The sequence below is a fragment of the Lathyrus oleraceus genome, chromosome 3, assembly GCF_024323335.1.
Source record: "Lathyrus oleraceus cultivar Zhongwan6 chromosome 3, CAAS_Psat_ZW6_1.0, whole genome shotgun sequence".
In the NCBI taxonomy this organism is placed as follows: domain Eukaryota; kingdom Viridiplantae; phylum Streptophyta; class Magnoliopsida; order Fabales; family Fabaceae; genus Lathyrus; species Lathyrus oleraceus.
This window is the reverse complement of record NC_066581.1, coordinates 185,532,873-185,552,336: the sequence shown is the minus strand read 5'-3', so window position 1 is coordinate 185,552,336 and position 19,464 is coordinate 185,532,873. Positions and strand designations below refer to the sequence as shown.

General features: G+C 37.4%; 1 protein-coding gene across 1 annotated transcript; it reads right to left on the bottom strand.

The window, feature by feature from the left end:
- Positions 1 to 10,500: 10,500 nt before the first annotated feature.
- On the bottom strand, positions 10,501 to 11,112 carry LOC127130329 (glycine-rich RNA-binding protein RZ1A-like). The gene is made up of 2 exons (XM_051059357.1): positions 11,043 to 11,112; positions 10,501 to 10,889 (listed from the first exon to the last, which is right to left on the bottom strand). The coding sequence occupies exons 1-2, from the start codon at positions 11,110 to 11,112 to the stop codon at positions 10,501 to 10,503; spliced, it is 459 nt and encodes a 152-aa protein (XP_050915314.1).
- Between the last annotated feature and the right edge of the window lie 8,352 nt (positions 11,113 to 19,464).

Here is a 19,464-nt window from a genome sequence, read left to right as displayed (position 1 = left end):
CTTCCTCAGTGGAGTTTCCTATTGCTTTTTCCCAGGAGTCAGCTTGTGTCTATCCAATGGATGTTCTTCCTTTGGGATTTTCTTTTCCCCAGTGTGAGTCCTTCACTCCCCAGTTAGGTCTCCAGTCTGATTTCTGTTACCCTAATCGGAGTCGTGTCTTGTTCACGCCGTGTCAGTTTTGTTTTTCCCCAACTCAAAGTCGTGTCCTGCTCACGCATTCTTTTTCTTTTACTATCCCCAACAAGAGTCTTGTTAGAGTCTCTGTTCCTGGTGAGTGTATTACTCCGATGGATCGTCTTTTCTTCTGTGTGAACTGTATCCCCACAGAGTTTATGTCTTTTGCATACATACATTTGCATCATGAGGTCTCTTAGGGACCAAAATTTATCTCATTACTGTTATTTAAGCCCATTCTACCGCGTCAAGATGAAGATTTCTAAACTTCACTTCTCCGGCTAGAATGACCTTAAATAGGGGCATCTGTAAGACCCCAATTTTGTCCCTAAGATCCCTCATGGCATCATATCATACCATATCATTGCCTCAAGGATCTTTGTGCACCTTTGCTTCCCTCCTAGTGGGTGGGTTATCTTGTGAGTGTGGTTCTTGATCACCAAGCATGTTTTGCATTTGTATATCATTGCTTTTCATCTGTTTACTAACCAAAAGTACAAAAATATTGTCATCTAACCATGTTACTTGCAGATGAAGCAAGCTAGGTCAAAACAGTCAAATCAGCCATTGAACAGTGGATGGTGGCCATTCTTGAAGAATTTGGGCACCATGATCATTCATCAAGAGTTCATATGAGTTGTGACATCATTTTGAACCAAGATCTCAAGTGGTAGGGGCTTGGAATTCATCAGAACATGGTTCAGTCAACCAAAACCCTAGCAAAGTCAATTGTGGTCAACTGTGCATTTAATCAGTGATTTGATGGTGGGAATTGGTTTGAGAAGTCTCATTCATGTCCATATAAGCCTCATATAACATGTCAAACATCCACAGTGAAGAATTTGAAGTCAGACAAGAAATTTCCAAAAATAGTAAGTTGACCTGTAATTGGAATTTGCCAAAATTGGAAAGTTCTTCTCCTCAAAATTACTTCATCATACAAGCTTCAAATGAATTTTTGTCCAACATGAAAATTGAAGATCTTGTTCTCCCATTTCCAAAACGTCCAAGAACACTCATTTCTCATGTGTGGTTGGCAAGTTGTGATCAAATCATTCTCAAGAATTTTTGAACTTCAAACTGAGATAACTTCCAAACCATTTGGCCAAATTGAGTGAGGTTTTTTGCTACAAGTCATATTTGATGTGCTCTATCCAAATCCTTCATCACATTTCACCAAAAATCTTCCAATCAAAATGGCCTTTTTCAAAGTGCATTGAATTAAAAAGAGAGGGGTGAAAAATGAACTTTCAAATTAAGCTTTGCCAATACATTCTACCAATTGCCAATGTTCAGAAATTACATTTGGAGATTGCCTAAGCCCATTTCGCACTGTAGCATGCCATGCACATGCCATTTGAGTGGATTTCACCAATTAACCAAAACACTTCATTTGAGCTAAATGCAATTACCATTCCACTAACCAAGCTTATGCATTGTTAAACAGAGTATATATGACTCATTTCTGATAGAAAAACCCTAGCCACTATTGACAAAGCAGATCTGAAATTTATTTTGCTCTCAAAAAACACTCAATTCTTCACTTGATTTTTTCTGGAAATCTTCAAAAGAATTCGTGCCTTGGTTCATTGGTCCACCATCTACCATCATTGTTGAGACCTTTGCAAGCATAGAATCACAACTGTAAAGCCATTTCCGCACTGTTGCATTGAAGCTCTCACATGGAAGCTGTTGATTTGGACCTCACCAAGCATTGTTGAGCCACGATTCCTCACTTATTCATCATTTGGAACATCATTGTGCATCTGTTTCAGCTCAACACGGCCAAATAACCACTGTTTCATCACTGCACCTTCAAAGAGGTTGGTTTTCGATTCTCTCTATTCCTGAAATCATGCTATGCTTATTAAAGATCCTCCCATTCTGATTATATTGAACTTTGAATCGTGAGAAATGGTTGTGTATTGAGAGAGAAACATAGATTTAAAGTTTGTTGGTCAAATGTTGTTGTGCTCATTTCTTTCTTGTTAGCTCGAATTAATGAAAATCGAGGTTGGATTATTGATGTACATTGTTTGCTGGTTTGAATGGTGTGCTTGTTTCAAAAATCTGGAATATTTGTTCATCACGATGATGAACAGTTGGAAGAACACATAAACCCTAGTTTTTTGAAAACCCAGGTCGTGTTTTGATCTGCTGGAATTTTGTTCTGCATGCTTTTCACTGTTCCATTGCCATGCGCGAATCAGAGGACGACACATCCTTAAGTGAAACGCAGCGTTTCACTTAAGGGACCAACTATTTACGAAATTGCCACTGCCAGTTTTAATATTTCATTAAATCATTCTCTTTTTTTCAATTTTATTTCATTTGGTATGCTGACTTTCAAAAATTCATAAGTTCTTCAATATTTGTCCAAATTTGATGGGATTTTTTGTGAAATGCTCCTCTTAATCTCTAGTTTATTATGATGATTTTTCCAGATTTTTTACACGTGTGGATTTTAAAATGTGCTAGGGTTTGTTCATGTGTATCCATTTTGTGTATGCCATGCCATTTTGCTTGTGAAATGATGATACTTAATCCAATGCCTCTGAAATTTTTTGTGCTTAAACTAGACATGTTCATGGTGATTTTGGTGTAGAGTTTGTGATTTTATCATTGCTGGTTGATGAGATATGATTTTTTTAATAGAGGTGTGACAATTTGTGTCACACCATTCATGTCCAACTTCATGATTTCAATTACCATGCTTATTGAACTCAAAATGGTCTGGATTTTTGCATGAACATACTTATGGATGTTGAGAATACATGTGATTTTTTCTGGAATTATTGATAGCATTTCCTATTTGATTGGAATTTTCTCCCCTGTTTGGTCATTTGCTGACTTTTTGTGATACATGTTTGTATTTGGTTTGTGAAATCCTCATGCATTATTGGATGGACTTAAAATTTGACATGTGAATTGTAGGCATCTTAATGTTTGTCATGGATTTGGTCCCATTCACTTATCATGTTTTGTTTCTGTTTTATGATTAATTGAAGTTGGTGCATGTTTTGTTGCTTGGTATGAGTTTGCTTGAACTTGCTTTGACTTTCTGATTTTCATTGACCTACTTCCCTTGATCCAAATGAGCTGAAATTTGGTATGCTTATCATGTTATGGATGATGTTTGATCATGAATTATTTGAGGATTTATTGAAATGTTTGTGATTGGATTTGGGTTAAATCTTTCTGTTGACTTCTTTGAGGTTCTATATGACATGCCTTGACCTAATTTGTTTGTGAAATGATAATGATGAATGATATGAATGTGAAACCACTTGGGTTTGTTTCTTAATTGTTTGAATTTGATTTTGGATAGCTTTCACTTGCTGTTTTGGATTTTTTATCTCCTTTTGACCCTAGGCTTGTCCTAGTGGTCTTGTTGCTCATGTTTAAGTTTGGTTTTTCAGGTTAAGAAGCAAATGCTTCAAGGAGATTAATGCAAGTTGCTTGAGTTTGATTGATTATCATGAACTAAATTGTTTGTTTTGTAGGATGCTTAGCTCATATGCTTTGAGCTTTGTGCATTGCACATTTGACTGATTGTGTTTGCTGTTGATCCTTATCTTATATTGGTTTTGAATTTGAGTTGTATACTGATTTTATTTGATTGATTTCAGGTACCTTTAGTTGCTAATAGTTCTTTGAGAACTTGCATTGCTTTGCTTGATAGCATTTGCATTGAGGTAGAATCTCTTGTCCTCATGTAGTCTGGAAGACCTGGCCTGTTACTTGGCCAGACAACTGTCTGAAGTCCTCCTTAAGAGGCGATGTTTGTGCTTGTTTACTTTTGTCCCAAGCAGGAAAAGTCCTTTGAATAAGGCAATTGGTAGACAAAAGAGATATGTAGCCTATCTCCTACTATTTTGTGTGTCACTCACCTTGCTCACACCACATGTGTTGATGCATAGTGAGTAAAAGCCCAAGATCAATCGAGTCAATAATCTGTGGAGAGAGTTCCTACTTTCTGAACTCCCACACCTTCTATCATTTGAAGCTCTCCCTGACCAGGGATAAGAGCATGAGGCACACCCCTCATATCCTTTCATCTGCTTCACCTTGGCTCTCAATGTCAAGGTTAAGAGCACCATTAACCCTATTCCAGTTGGCTTCAATGCCCACCCTTTGTATGAGCCTATTTGTTTGGTTATAGAGTGTGCTGAATGACTTTGGTTGATTGATTACTTAGTTCATTTGTACATGTCTGCTGTTATGCTTTGTGCATTTATCATCATTAATTGTTCATTAGTGCATGATCATTTCATTTGTCTTTGTGACATATCTTTGTTGATTGCCCATTGAGGACAATTGTAAGACCATTCATTGGCCATTGTTCCTATGATATGGAAGTGAGTATAAGACCATTTCATTGGCCACTCATCTTCTCTTTGCTTGATGCATTTGTTTGATTTATGTGAGGATGCAATTGTAAGTCCATGTAATTTGGCATTTGTTTTCCCATGATCATATATTGGAGGTTAGAGTAAGCCCAGATAGATTGGCATCTGACATCCAAGTGTTTGCTTTGTTTTTGTTGGAGATTGGTATAAGCCCAGATAGATTGGCATCCGGTATCCACTTTTCATTCCTTTGTTGAGGAGATTGGTATAAGTCCATAGAGTGGCCTCTGATATCCAGTTCTGTTTTAGGAGATTGGTATAAGTCCAATAATTGGCATCCGGTATCCGCTTTTGTTGACTTTCTTCCTTTGCTTTGCTTGTTTGTTATTGCTCATTGTCTATTCCAAAGGACACACTTGAGTCATCTTCTATATGATTTCAAGAGGTGAACCTTCTAGGAAGTTTTACACTCCATCTTCATCCATTCATCCATTTTGTCCTAAACCTTTTCACACATTACTTTCAAAACTTGAGATAAATATTGTGCAAACATCTTCATGCTTTTAAATTAAAAACCTGGACCCCAAGTCCTTGACTTTTTCAAAATCCATTTCATAGTACTTCTTTTGAATCAATCTTAATCATACTTTGACCCTCCTTTTGTGAATAATCATAATCAATTAACTTCACCCATTCAATTATTTTGTGGCTTTGTCCATTCTTGTTAAGCTTTCATACATTAGCCGTAGGTTTGATTTATCCTAGTTGGTTGATGTTAATCTCACCTATTTGTCTTTAGTTGATTGAATTGTAAGTCTTCCTTGCTTATTATAAGGTTAACCCCTCACTAGCAAGTTGAAGCTTTTCTCACATGGTGGACTCGTTATTTGTATAAGGTTGAGTTTTCTCCCATGGATAACGTAAGACCTTAGGGCTTGTGTTTAAAATTGAATCCACTAACTTTTTGGAAATCTTTTAGCCGAACTACGGCGTTTTGATCCTTACCTTTGATGGAAGGTACGTAGGCAACGGGTTCATCCGTTCGAACACAAAAATAATAAAAATTGTATATTCTTTTCTCATCATCCCAATCATGTTTGCACAATAAATATTTCATAACAAATAACAATTTTATACAACAAGTATGAAAAGGGCTCCCTAGGAGTACCTAGGACGCATTGGGTGCCTAACACCTTCCCATTGCGTAATTTACCCCTTACCCAGACTCTCTGATCTTTTCATTAGTTTTCTATGTGTAAAAATTCTTAGGCTTTTCTTTGCTTTTTAGCCAGTCCTTTGGATAAATAAAAGTGCGGTGGCGACTCGATTCATTGTATGCTTTGCTTATGGTTTAATCAATAAATCATATAGCGACGAATACACCGCTACAACCAGAATTTAAGAAGTACAAAAGGGATAGTTGTCCAAACCACCATTTGGTGATGTTTTATCGAAAGATGACCTCTTATGCTCACGACGATATGTTAATGGTTCACTATTTTCAAGACAGTTTGAGTGGGGAGCCATTGAGTTGGTACATCAAGTTAGAAAGGAATCACATTCAGTCATGGTTGGACCTAGCTAACGCCTTTTTGAAGTAGTACAAATATAATTTAAACATGGCTCCCGATCGCATGCAGTTAATAGTTTTATCTCAGGAAAGCAATGAATCTTTCAGAAGGTACTCTCAAATATGGAGAGAGTTAGCGGCTTGCGTTGAACCACCACTCTTAGAGGATGAATTAATGGACTTATTCAGGGATACCTTTCAAAGTCCTTACTTCGAAAGGATGATTAGAAGTGCAGTATCAGACTTTGCTCATTTGGTGTCAATTGGAGAACACATCGAGTGTTGCCTCAACATTGAGAATGAATCTATTGTCAGTTCCCAAGAGGAAGAGGGGGATGAAATTAATGCAGTTTGGGAAGCTCCACAAGCTTCATATCAGACACTATTCTCTCCACGGGATGAATATCATCCTACAATTTGAGGACCTTGTAGCGGTAAATTTATGACCATCGAGATATGGATAAGCTTAACCTCAATAAAACCAGAGTCGCCACCGCACTTTTATTGTTTCCAAAGGAAAAGGGAAAAGTATGAACAAAACCCAAAGATAAGAATTTTTCAAATCAAAATTAATAAAATTCCATAGATTACAGTTAAGGGGGTTGGTTACACAGATGGAAGGTGTTAGCACCCAAAATATCTTAGGTACTCCTCGGAAGCCCTTTTTATGTGTGTATATGTGTTTGGTATAAAATGATGTTTGAGAAAAATAGAATGTGGGGATGAGAAAATAATTTATTGATTATATTTTTGTGTTTGACAAGACCATCGAAAATGTGTCTGCGTACCAACATAAAAATGAGGGATCAAAACCTCGTGGTTCATGGTATCAATTTCAAAGTTGGTGAATTGCTTTTAAAAAAAGTTTAATAAGAAAGGCACAAATGGACCAAATTTTGAATGAAGTTGTTAGTTCTTTTTGTCTTTTGAAATTTAAGTCAATATGGTTAAGTTTATTTACAAATTTGATTTAAGAAAAAGTTTGAAAATCCATTGGCATAAGGCCAAATTTTCTATTTAAAATAAGGTCTAAGTTTGAAATCACAAGAAAAGAAAGTTTTTGAAAGAAATTTAAGAAGTGGGAGAAGATGAAGACACTAATCCTAAGCAAAAAATTAAAATTTAAGAGTTGAAAAGATCTAACCGATGGGATGCAATCCAACAGACAAGAATGTCATATAGAATACCCATTTTCCCTTTAGACTTTGAATCAAGCAATTAGAAATATGAGGATCAAGGCATCAAATAAAGATAGCCACATCCAAGCAAGCAAATCCCATAGCTAGCAGTCTTCTTTGTCTTCTCATGTATCAGATGAAATACTCCTTGATCAACTCAGAATAAAGCATTAGACACAAGATCAAAATAATAGTTTACATCAAGACCATGTAGCATATAAGCTCAATTGAATCCCAATACTTGCATTATATGAAGGCTCAATTCCCAATAACTTGGTCTCAAAATGTTGGCATTGGCCAAGTCCTTTTTGCATAGGGAATGTTGCCTAGTTCTAAGTCCAAAATTTCAGATCAAGATCAACAGTCCACCAAACATTTTTTAGGGTTTTTGTTGTTTATTAAGTATTTTAAAGTCCTAAGACCACAAACACAATCAAAATACACAAATAAAATATTTACAATCACAAAATATGGCTCAAATGAGCAAAAATGAAAATGGCATAAACATAAACAAGTTAAATGAAATGTAAATGACAATGAATGATAAATGACTAGAAATTAAATTGTATAAAGTAAATGACTTGAAAGTAAAGAAATATTAACAATAGTTAGTCAAGTGTTAGTCAAAGTTAATTGGATGTTAGTAGGGTTTTGCTTTTCAATTTATTAAGTTATTCTTTGGAGAACACTCAACAATCTATTCACAAGCATGAATCCTTGAACCAAGACATCTTCCATAGGAAGGAAAAAAAGGCCAAGTTTCCACATAATACCATGAAAGATGGGAGACTTACAATCTCACTTACTAGAATGTTATGCCTATAGGGTCAAATTTGGCTCTATGTTAAACAATCGTAATTGGACTTATGTAGAAGTCACAACTATCTGAGATCGGGCAATAAAATTTAGGTACTAATGCATGTTAGAGATTTGGTATAATGAACCAGACTTCTAAAATATACCACACACTAAAATAAAAGATCAAAAGTGATGGACCTATCTCATCCATACTTGTATTGGTTCATCTGACACAAAGTCATTGATGAACCAATTAGCCTTAGGATATTGAGACTTCATTGGTCAATGAAAGGAATGGGAAAGAATAGGGATGAAGATGAAGAGGGAGGGAAAGTTAGAAAAACACAAATTGGTCATGGGAGGAATTTTATCAAATTAAAATCATTCATTCATTTTGGGAGATGAAATGTACATTTTATCAATCCCCTAAATCCAATGATTTTAATTCAACAAAAGTCAAATCAACCTTGACCAATGCCCAAACAAATCATCAAACATCACAAGACCATAAAAATGGCTCAACATAATTTTTACACAATTAACCAATTAAAAATACATGGTTTGAATCCATATAATGAGCAATCCTCAATCACCGGCTTTGAATCTATAGGTAGACCAATGTCAACATGAATGCATATGAATGAAGTATGAATGTGTGCAGATAAATCTCAAGTTATATGTCGGATGAAAAGTGAAAAGGGGATGGCAAATTTTGGGGTACGACACTCCTAAAGATGCTCTAAAAATGATACCAAAACAAAGTAGAGATTATAAAATGTGGGAGTTAAGAGAAATTGAGAGATGGTGTAATTCAAAAGATTAGAAGAGTATTGAACTAGTCAAAAGAATGATAGGATTTGAGTAGGAAGAGAGAGAAATTTGACTTAATTATTACTGTTATTATTATTGTTATTATTCATACTATTCATATATATTTTATTATAATAATTATCAAAGTACCTATGTTGTACTCACTCTCCCATGATTTAAGCTAACTTACCAACTCTCAATCAATCAAGTGTTCCTCCATGTTATACTCCCTTGATTATCATTGTTATTATTTATTTATTTTTAATTTTCTTTTACTTAATATTTCTTTTTGTTTTCATAGGTCACCATCTCACTACTATTATTATTATTATTATTATTATTATTATTATTATTATTATTATTATTTCAAATAAATATACTAATTCAAATATTTTATAAATCAAATCATAAGAATAAACAATTAAAAAATATATCCGTGCACAAGGTAAAAAAGATGAAGATGGAAAAGAGAATAATAAATTTTCACTACTATGCTAAAACAGTTACAGCAAAAATGATTTTACACACACTGCACTACAATACTCAGTGGATATAACTGTTGACAGCTACAGTAGTATATATACACAAATAATAATATTACGTAGATGAAATATTAAAGATACTAAATTACTCTTCAACATCATCCCTTAAGTCAGGATTTAACTAATCAAAATTAATAACATCAATTTTATCCCTTAAGTGGAGAAATTGATCAGTCTTGATCGCTTTTGTCAGAACATCTGTCAGTCGCTTCTGGGTGCTATAGTGGATAACTTATAACACTCCATTCTAAATTTTACTTCTCAGACAATGAAACTCAGTCTCAATATGCTTGCTTCTCCCATGCAACACTGGGTTCTTTGCAAGATTTATTGCAGACTTGTTATCAATCATCAACTTCAGAGGCTTGTTTATCCTGATCTTCAGATCCTGTAGTAAATTCAGAAGTAAAACAGCTTGACATGCAGCCACAACACCTGCAATATATTCTGCTTCACAGGTTGACAAAGCAACAACTGGTTGCTTCTTGGAACACCAAGAAATAGGTCCTCCCAGATACTTAAACAAATATCCATAATTACTTTTATTGTCAACTATGTCTTCACATCAATTAGAGTATGAGTAACACATTAGCTTTGAATTATCTTTTTCACCATAAGAGAACATAATTCCATACTTTATAGTTCCCTTTAAATACGTTAGAATCCTGACAGCAGCTTGGTAATTAGACCACTTTGGGTTACTCATGAACCTACTAACCATTCTAACTACATAGCAAATGACATGTCTGGTATTACACAAATACCTCAAATAGCCAACCAATTGCTTGAAAGTTAGGACATCTACATTATCACCTTCAGAATCAGAATCCAATTTGTGATTTTTTCTGCAGGTGTGGCCGCAACCTTACAATTCAGCAACTCAAATCTCTTTAGAAGCTCAAGTTCTTCTTTCATGGCCTTCAACCACACTTTCTTCTTGAGAGCTTATTTAATACTCACTGGTTCAGAGTCTACTAACATGCACACTAAATGACTTCTCCATCAGAGTCTACTTCAATATCTTGCAACATGTTAAACTCTACAAATCTTATCGGTATTTGTCTGATTCTTTTTAGCCCCTAAACTTGTTCAAAATCTCCTTTTGATTTTGGAATAGTATTAGATGCTTTACCACCCTCAGAAGTTGGACCACCTTTAGAGGCTCCACCTTTAGAAGCTCTTCCTTTAGAAGCTCCACCTTTAGAAGCTCCACCTTTAGAAGCTCCATCTCTAGATATTGGATTACCTCCATATTTTGGATCATCATTAGAATATGGATCAGAATCATATTCACCTTCAGAACCAGATTCGCCTTTAGAGTCTTCTTCATCTTTAGAGTCACCTTCAAACTCTGACTCATCTTCAGCTTCAGAGTCATCTTCTGACTCTGACTCATCTTCAAAACCCTCAGATTCTGAATCTTCTTCAGAACCTTCAAATTCTGACTCATATTCAGAATCAGACTCGACTTCAGATTCAGAGTCAACTTCTAAATCAGAAATTATCAATCACACAGGTTCATCATCATCAAATTCATAAGCCATCAATAACACGGGTTCATCATCATAATCTCCTCTGGCTATGTTTGCTTCTTCTTACTTCCTTTCCTTGTTTGACCAACAGTCCTTAGCAAAGTGGCCAAACCTATTACAACAATAACACTGAACCATTCTCTTGTCAAGATTCTTCATTCCCTTCTGATGTTTCTTCTCATCAGAATTAAAGACTTATGACTCCTGAGACCTACCATGTATTTTCTTGGCCTCTGACCAAGACCGTTCCTAGTCTTTCTTGACAAAAGAAGCTTCCATAGCTTGCTCTACCTCTCTCTCAGAGGTTCTTTCAATCAGACGCAACTCTTATGCCTCTAGACTGCTTTATAGCTCTTCTATTCCCATGGTGCTTAGATCCTTAGAATGTTCAATTGCTACCATAATGTAATCAAACTGAGATGTAAGATATCTAAGTACCCTCTCAATGATACTTTCTTCAGAGAGAGTTTCTCCACAAGACTCTGTAAGACCCCAATTTTGACCCTAAGATCCCTCATGCTATCTCATCATATGCATTGGCATTGGGATCATACCTTGGCATCCTCCTTACCCCTCATTCATTGGGTTTGCATTGGGAGAGATCACCAAGCATCATTTAATTATATCATGCTTTGTATTTTATCATTTCTTTACTAACCAAAATACCAAAAATATGCCTTTGTATTTATCTAACTCTTTTGTAGGTAATGCACATGCTCGCCTTTGATCTATCAAGCTCATATCTAGGGTTTGAGACCCTCATTGCAAAGAGCTCAATCAATATTGGTCTACTATGGATCTATACATCATATATGGATCTCCATAAGCTCCACATGTTATGTTGATCAAGAAATCATCAAGAGTTTGGAGTTGGTTTGCCTTGGAAACCCTAGTTCATCTGGGCATCTTGTGTAACTTCTTCAACAAGCTTCTTCACCAATTGATCAAATAATTCAAGGGATACTTCAAATTTCATCATATTATGCATATATGATCTCCCATGAGTCTCAAAATTCAAGATAATTACAAGCTAGCAAGTTGGTTCATGGTGGTTGACCAGAGGAATTCATCTGATCAAAACTAGGGTTCCCTAGACCCTGTCTCCTACAATTTTTGTCATATGAAAATGCTTCCAATAGAAAAGTTACTCTAAATGACATTACAAACAACTTTCATGTTTAGTTCTAGAGCTAGTTTTACTTGGAAGGTCATTTTTTATGGTGACAAATTATAGGTCATTTTGTCTAAACCCTAATTTGGAGGTCAACTTCCCAAGGCCATAACTTGCTCAATTTTTATGAGATGAAATATTTCAAAGTTTCACAATTAAATTAAAAATTTATGCTTCAACTTTTATGTTTGGAGGAAGAGAAAATTCAACTTTTATGTGCATGTGATATGAGGATACATTATAGGTCATTTTGGACCAATGCCACTGAACAAGTGATTTTCCTCAACTTCAAAAATGCATAACTCCTTCATATTAAATCCAAATGAGGTCAAATGTGTGACCCTTTTGAAGTAATTTGAGAGAGCTACAACTTTAATGAAGACACTTTTCTCATTTGAAGCTCACATAAAAAGTTAGCCAAGGTGGAATAAGTGAACATATGGCTTGACACTTAGAAAACATTTTGACATGTTTGATTTTCCCCAAAATTCATCATTATACAAGCTTCAAATAAAAAAGTGTCCAACATGAAAGTTGTTCCTCTTGATCTAACCTTTCCAAAAGTCCAATTTCATCCATTTTGGACAAGATTTGTGTCATACCCCAAAAATTACCCATCATTTTTCCTATAAAAAAAAAAAAAAAAAAAAAAAAAAAGAAAAAAAATTTAATTAATTAATTAATTAATTAATTAATTAAAATAAATAAATAAATAAAATATAACAAATTATTTTGGACTTGGGTCTCCCTCATTCCAAGCCCATTACCCACGAAATTAGTCTATAAATACTGAAGTTTCAGTAGGGGAGTTAGACTGGGAGTTTACACTGGGAGATTTACTGGAGAAAGAAGGAAGAGAAGCAAAACACTCTGAGGTTTCTTTGGAACAAAACCTTGAGGAAAAAGAAAGAGAGAGAACAGAGAAGGACGGATAGAAACTTTGGCATAGGAACCCTGCCTACCCGGAGAATTCAGAGTAAAGAAACCCTGAAGGCAGCCCATCTGCACCGAAGCCATCGCCGTCCAATTCCCGCTGCCTAACTTATTCCGATACTACAAGTGGTCAATCCCTTCAACCTTGAATTGGCAAACAGGTTTGCGTATCTCTATTGTTTATACTTTCAATTGGCCATATCTACATATATAATGCATCATGATTAAATGTTGATATATAATTTGCTTTCGTATGGGAATTTAAATATGCCTGAATACCCTGAATGTTTGACCATGTTATTCCTGTGATAAAATGCCATAAAATTCAAAGTTCCTAACATGGGGCTGTTTTCAAATTCAAAATCCGTGGCCTTCGCTAGGCGAGGCAGAGGCGAACGAGACAGTACCTGATTCTTCTAGTCTGTTTTTTTTATGTTTTTATCATAGCCATGCATTATTTATCCTATCCTATTTATTGTTGTGATATTTCTCCGGTGTAATCTTCGATTGCACCCTGATTTGGTGTTCTGACATGTTTCTTTTTTTGAGTTTCGTAAAGGTTCACATATCCCAGGAAAAGGTTATTGGCTAGGTATTCCACTTTATTTGTGGGATACCCTTGTGGAGTTTCACCCTAAATTAATTTTTTAATGTATTAATTTCTAATGTATTAATTTTTTAATATATTATTTTTAATAATTTTAATGTGGAGTTTCATCCTAATTATATAATTAATTGTAAAACTTTGCCTTTGAATAAGTGATCTTGGACCTCTCTTTGTTGCCTTACGATTACGATATTACGGTCATGTCCCGCGAACGTGGGGATACCCTTAGCAAAGACCCTTCGGTTAAATCATCATAAAATAAATTATAGTCCCTCGGATGTTGCCTTCGAATATACAACTTTGTCCCTCGATGACCCTCCGATGTTGCCTACGGTTAAATGATGATAGTCCCTTCGAATGCTAAGGTATCCTCATAACTGTTGCCTTCAATGACCAATCGATGACCCTACGATGACCCTTTTACATCCAAAGGATAAAACTACTTATTTCTCAATAATAAGGACAGTTTTACCCTCATAAGGATAGGAAATGCCCGTAAAGACCTTGGGTCGGTATAACTCTTAATTGCTGGCTCACAACTTAAAACATTTTTTTTGCACCTCACACCTTTCAAAATGCCTTTAGAAAATCACCACTTGGTATACATTTATACTAGAATCATTACCGAGTTATATTTTTCTAAACAATTTTCAAAACTAAAACGGGATAACCACTTTGTATACATTCATACAAGAATCATTACAAAGTTAAATTCTCTTTTCAAAACAATTTTCCAAACAATTCACAAACACTTTTTTAGACAAAAATAATATAAGTGATCGAGCAATTAAGAGCCCATGGATAACCATGGATACAAAGGGTGCTAACACCTTCCCTTTGTATAATGTACCTCCCGAACCCAAAATCTAAATTAAGGTCTTTCCTGTTCTTTTCCACCTTTCCTTATTGGATAAAAGAAAAGTCGGTGGCGACTCTTGCTAACCGCGACATTGCGATAAAAAACACAAAAAGTCCAGTTCACCGTATGACAGAACTGGCGACTCTGCTGGGGACCCTTAAAAAGAGAGGTTACCTTAAAAACAAGATCACTTATTCAATTTGTCTGATTTATTTTTAAGGGATTGCTTGGGTATGTTATGCTTGAGTGAAAGATCCTACACCCGGATCTAGTGTACCTTAGGTAAGTAGCAAGAGATCATCGCGACTGTCCGGCGTATACTGGAATGGTCAAAATGATGGCTACGGTTAATGTGGCACTTTGGATGTCCTGATGTTCCTCATGTTAGTTGAGGAAATATTTGGCATTCGCGTGGTGTCATAAAAGCATTAACCAGACCTTTAGAACCCTAATTGACTCATCCTGGCCATTAGAAAGTAGTGAGATAACTGGCTTCGGTTCCGACTGGAGTTGGTTGAGACTCGATACTACACTCTTTGAGATTGGACTTTAGGGAAGCTTCGGTCAACCACTTGGTGTTGCACTGAAGTGGACTTAAGGAAAGGTCAATGATTTGAGATCCTTCTAGAACCCGGTTACTATTCTAAGACAGGTTGAACCAACCAAACTTCAGTGGGGAGGGTATTTACCTATGGAACTCACGCAAGCCTTAAAACCTAGGAATGATTGTTGTGTGACTTGCTTGTGCTTGTTATTTATCTAACAACATGACATCATAACAACATAACATCATAACATCATGGCATTGTACTAACCATTTCAAGGATTTAGGGATTTAACTCTGCTAAAAAAAAAACAGAAAAAACAAAAACAAAAGCAAAAACAAAAGAGAAAAGAAAAAAAAAGCTCTTTTTGTTAGTTTATGCAAAGTTAAATCCCGAAAGTCCTTGAAAACATTTCATACATTGCATTGCATCGCATAACAGGTATTCTAAAGGATCAGTGTTCTCACGATTTTCCTATCAAACAGATTCCAGCAGATTCAAACAGATTGAACAATGGCTCTCGAACAAACTGTCAAAGATCTCCAGGCCCAGAATGCTCAATTCCAGGAAATGATGCTGAGCTTATCTAAGGGGCAGGAAGAACTGAAAGCTCTTTTGATGGAGAAGAAGAAGGACCAGAAATCTGTGGGTTACATCAACCCGGGGAGAAGGCTTAAGGGACAGGTTACAGGAGTCAAGATTAGAATTCCGAAGGATTCAGAAGAAGAGACCGAGAATGATTCGGAAGATGAGAATCCTAATCTCGTCAATTCTGAGGACGACGATGAAGATTATGAACATGAACAGTACTCTCCGAAGGATGATAAGTACAAGTTGCTGGAAGAACGTATGCTAGCTATGGAGGGGCAGAAAGTGCCCGGTCTGGATTTCGAAAACTTGGGTCTGGCCTCTGATGTGGTCATTCCCCGCAAATTCAAGGTTCCCATTTTCACTAAGTATGATGGTGCCTCTTGTCCTCAGACGCATCTAAGGGCTTATGTGAGAAAGATTCAGCCGCACACTACTGATAAGAAACTGTGGATCCATTTCTTCCAAGAGAGTCTGTCTGGCACACAGTTAGAGTGGTATTATCAGCTTGAGAGCTCTAACATCCGCACATGGACTGATTTAGCAACAGCTTTCTACAAGCACTACCAGTATAATTCTGAGTTAGCGCCTACTCGGCTACAGCTACAAAATATGACTATGGGCTCTAAAGAAAGTTTCAAAGAATATGCTCAAAAGTGGAGAGATTTGGCTGGCAGAGTCAAACCCCCTATGACTGATCGAGAGTTAGTGGACATGTTCATGGGTACACTGACTGGCCCATTCTACAGCCATCTACTGGGAAGTTCCTCGTCAGGTTTCACTGAACTTATCTTGACAGGTGAACGGGTTGAAAGCGGCATTCGAAGTGGAAAGATACAGGCAGCTACTTCTGCAAGCACCAAAAAGTCCTATCAGGGAAAGAATGAATCAAATGCTGTGTACAGTGAGAGGAAGCATAACAAGAAGAATCGTGACCATACTGTTGGGGCAGTTACAATTGCCGCACCGCCATCTCAGAACTTCCAACACAGACAAGACAGGTCGAGAAGACAGTTTACCAAGATCAATATGACTTTAACCCAAGCACTGCAGAGTATGTTAAAGGCCAATTTGATTACCCTCAGAGGCCCTCCTGCAAATCCCAACACTACTTCTCCTCGTTATAATCTCAACGCCAGGTGTGCCTATCACTCCGATAGCCCCGGGCATGATACGAATGATTGCTGGTTGTTGAAGAACAAGGTTCAGGATATGATCGACGCTGGAGAAATTGAATTTGATCCTCCGGCGACCCCCAATGTCATCACAGCACCTATGCCTAATCATGACCAGAATGTTAATGTTGTGGACGACAATTCTCACGTTACTGACGTTGCTGATTTAGCATCTCCTCTCCTGATCGTTAAGAAGAATTTATTGCAAGCTGGTTTATTTCCAGGTTGTGCTGAAGATTGCGATCTCTGTGTACTCCGACCCAATGATTGTTTGAAGTTGAAGAACGGCATTCAACGGCTGATGGATGATCGTACAATTCTATTTGAAAGGGTTCCTAAGGTGGACAACTCTATTGAAGAGGTATCTGTGATTGCTAGGTCCAAAGCTCCAGTGAAGATTACCGCTACTAGAGTGCCTGTGAAGATTACCGCTGAGCCCAAAGTGGCTCCCCTGATTATTACCGCACCTGGCCCCGTGCCATATTCCTCCAGCAAAGCTATTCCGTGGAACTATGGAGGCGACGTTTACATCCATGGCATAAAGCAAGTTGGTAGTTCTGCTAATCCTAATGATATTGTGGGGACTAGTAAAGTTACTCGAAGTGGAAGGATCTACTCCCCAGAAATCTCACCTCCCGCTCCCGAAATTCGAGGAAAAAGACCAGTCAATCCTCCTCAGTCAGAGACATCGGTCGAAGTTACTTCTGAAGATGTTGCCAAACAGGAAATGGAAGAGATGCTGAAAATCATCCGTAAGAGCGATTTTGATGTAGTGGAACAATTGGGGCATACTCCGTCTAAAATCTCAATGTTGTCCTTGTTATTATCCTCTGAATCCCATGCCAATGCATTGATGAAATTCTTGAAGACCGCTCATGTGCCTCAAGAAACATCCGTCGATCAATTCGAACATTATGTTGCTAATTTGACTGTTGACAATGGCCTAGGCTTTTCCGATGCTGACCTGACGCCAGCAGGAAAGAATCACAATAAAGCTCTGCATATCTCCATCGAGTGTGAGGGGATCACCCTGGCTCACGTGTTGATCGACAACGGCTCTTCCTTGAATGTGCTCCCGAAAGCTGTACTCGATAAATTTGACTACAAAGGCATTGAACTGAAACCTAGTGATGTTGTGGTGCGTGCTTACGATGGTGCAAAGAGTGTTGTCTATGGTGAAGTGGTTCTCCCTATCAAGATAGGACCTCAAGTCTTCAACACTACCTTTCACGTGATGGACATTCGTCCCGCCTACTCCTGCTTGTTGGGGCGCCCTTGGATCCATGGGGCAGGTGCGGTAGCTTCGTCGCTTCATCAAAAGCTGAAGTATCCAATAGCAGGCATGGTTGTCACTGTATGTGGAGAAGAAGAGTATATTGTCAGTAGTGTGCAAGCCTTCAAATACGTCGAGATGGATGGTGAATTCTTTGAGACTCCTTCTCAGTCATTTGAAGTGGTTCCTCCACCCAGTCCTGTCCTTAAGCCAACTCCCCTTGTGCCCAAGGTTGTTCGTGCTCCCCCTGTCATGATCTCTCTGAAAGATGCTCAAGCCGCGATTGAAAATGGTGATCGTGCTGGTTGGGGTCAACTGATCAATGTACCGTACAAGTCTGATAAAGCTGGCCTGGGGTTTAACTCTGGAAAGATAGTCAAAAATCAGATTAATGCTATGGAAGATGCTGATAGTGATTGCGACTTGGATAGCTGGATTTTCCCAACAATTGGTGACGGACTCAACAATTGGAAGACTGAAGACATTATCCCGATTTCCTTTAGTCAGGAATCCCTATCCACTCTGGATCCTGTTAATAATAGTTCTACTACTGTTCATTATGACTTTGAAAATCCGATCTACCGAGCCGAAGATGGAAGTGAGGAAGATTGTGAAGTACCTGAAGAACTTGCCAGAATGTTACTACAAGAAGAAAGGACTATACAGCCGCATGAGGAGTCAGTTGAGACTGTAAATCTGGGTACCGAGGTGGACAAGAGAGAAGTCAAAATAGGAGCAGGCTTGGAAATCAGTGTCAAAAGAAGATTGATTCAAATGCTACATGACTATGTGGAGATTTTTGCTTGGTCTTACGAAGACATGCCAGGGCTGGATACCGATATAGTAGTGCATCGTTTGCCGACGAAGGAAGATTGTCGTCCTGTTAAGCAAAAGGTTCGTCGCATGCGTCCTGAAATGTCCGAGAAAATCAAGGCCGAAGTCATGAAACAATTCGATGCTGGTTTCCTGGCGGTTACTTCTTATCCTCAATGGGTTGCTAATGTGGTACCAGTGCCAAAGAAGGATGGTAAGGTGCGAATGTGTGTGGATTACAGAGATTTGAATAGAGCGAGTCCCAAGGATGATTTCCCACTGCCACACATTGATGTTCTGGTAGATAACACCGCTCAACACAAGGTATTCTCCTTCATGGATGGATTCTCGGGTTATAACCAGATCAAAATGGCACCTGAGGACATGGAGAAGACTACGTTTGTGACGCAATGGGGCACCTTCTGTTATAAAGTAATGCCGTTTGGTTTAAAGAACGCAGGAGCAACGTACCAGGGTGCTATGGTGGTTTTGTTCCATGACATGATCCATCATGAAATAGAAGTATATGTGGACGATATGATAGCCA